This window comes from Vigna angularis, chromosome 2 (genome assembly GCF_016808095.1).
Source record: "Vigna angularis cultivar LongXiaoDou No.4 chromosome 2, ASM1680809v1, whole genome shotgun sequence".
Classification (NCBI taxonomy): Eukaryota; Viridiplantae; Streptophyta; class Magnoliopsida; order Fabales; family Fabaceae; genus Vigna; species Vigna angularis.
Genome location: NC_068971.1, coordinates 17,203,782 through 17,205,052, shown reverse-complemented (window position 1 = coordinate 17,205,052; position 1,271 = coordinate 17,203,782). Strand labels below are relative to the sequence as shown.

General features: G+C 43.0%; 1 protein-coding gene across 1 annotated transcript; it reads right to left on the bottom strand.

The window, feature by feature from the left end:
* Positions 1-298: 298 nt before the first annotated feature.
* Positions 299-1,051, bottom strand: LOC108327333 (uncharacterized). The gene is made up of 2 exons (XM_017561050.1): positions 899-1,051; positions 299-808 (listed from the first exon to the last, which is right to left on the bottom strand). The coding sequence occupies exons 1-2, from the start codon at positions 1,049-1,051 to the stop codon at positions 299-301; spliced, it is 663 nt and encodes a 220-aa protein (XP_017416539.1).
* Positions 1,052-1,271: the final 220 nt, after the last annotated feature.

Genomic DNA, 1,271 nt, shown 5'->3' with positions numbered 1-1,271 from the left:
CACACTTGTCCCGCACTATCTCTCTACACAGCTCCTCTTCTATTCGTTCTAGAGTGCTCATCAGCACAACATGATCGGACTCCGAATCACAATCATCTTGAGCAAGATTAGCTTCCTCGTCGTTCTTGATTTTCTTCGCGGCTTCATTGTTCCAGCACTCTGCAGAGTAGTACCCGTATTTGTTACAAGTGTACTATTGAACGTTTCTTTTGTCATGCCCACTTCTTCCTCTGCCTCTAAATTGTCTTCCTCCTCTATTGTTTCCCTCGCTTTGCTCACCGCCATTAACTTCCATGTGCTAATCAGAGAAGTTTATGCTTTTACCACCAGTTCGGCCACTGCGTGTCCGTCCTCTGCCTATTCCAACTCCTCGGCTCTTGAAGCTTTGATTACTTATGGCTTGCAAGGCTTGATTTGTGCCTTGAACCAACGCCTTTTCCGTATTCTTCCTTTCGATTAATCTCTGCTCATGCGCCTCCAAAGAATTCTGCAGTTCTTCCACTTTCATCGTTTCAAGATCCTTGCATTCCTCTATGGAAACCATGATGTGATCGTACTGTGGTGTTAAGGTTTGAAGTATCTTCTCGACAATCTTTTTGTCCTTAACAACCTTATCACATGCTCTCATAGTAGTCACCACGATCTGAATTCTGCCAATGTACTCCACCACCATTTTCTGCTCCCCCATGCATAGGAGCTCATATTGTCTCTGTAGGGACTGCAAACAGACCTTCTTCACCTTGCTGGAATTACCATAACCATCCTGCAGAATGTCCCAAACTTCTTTGGTCGTGGCAGCTTTTGATACCTTTTGAAAGATTGAGGCATAAATTCATTGATGCAGTAGCATCCTTGCTTTGCAGTCAAGCCTTCTGTTTTCTTTGCACAACTTCTTCACCTCTTCTGAATCGCCTTTCGAAGGTTCTTGAAAACCTTTCTTCACTATTTCATCAACTTCTTGAAACCGAAGAATCGCTTCCATTTTCACGCACCAATCATCGTAACCCTTGTCGTCAAATACCGGTAGGTTATTGTGAATCATTTCGGCCATCACTTCAACACTCCTTTCTTCTTGAAGCGTCTTCTTGAACGTCACAAAACTTCACCAGGTTTCGGAACCTGTCGCTCTTGATACCACTGTTAGCACCAATAGGTGTTAGAGAGAATACAACAGTGATGAGAGAGTGTAGCAGAGAGTGTAATGCAGAGAAAGAGAGAAACGAGAGTTATTTCTCATTAACAAAATAATGTATATATGTACAACAGAGAAT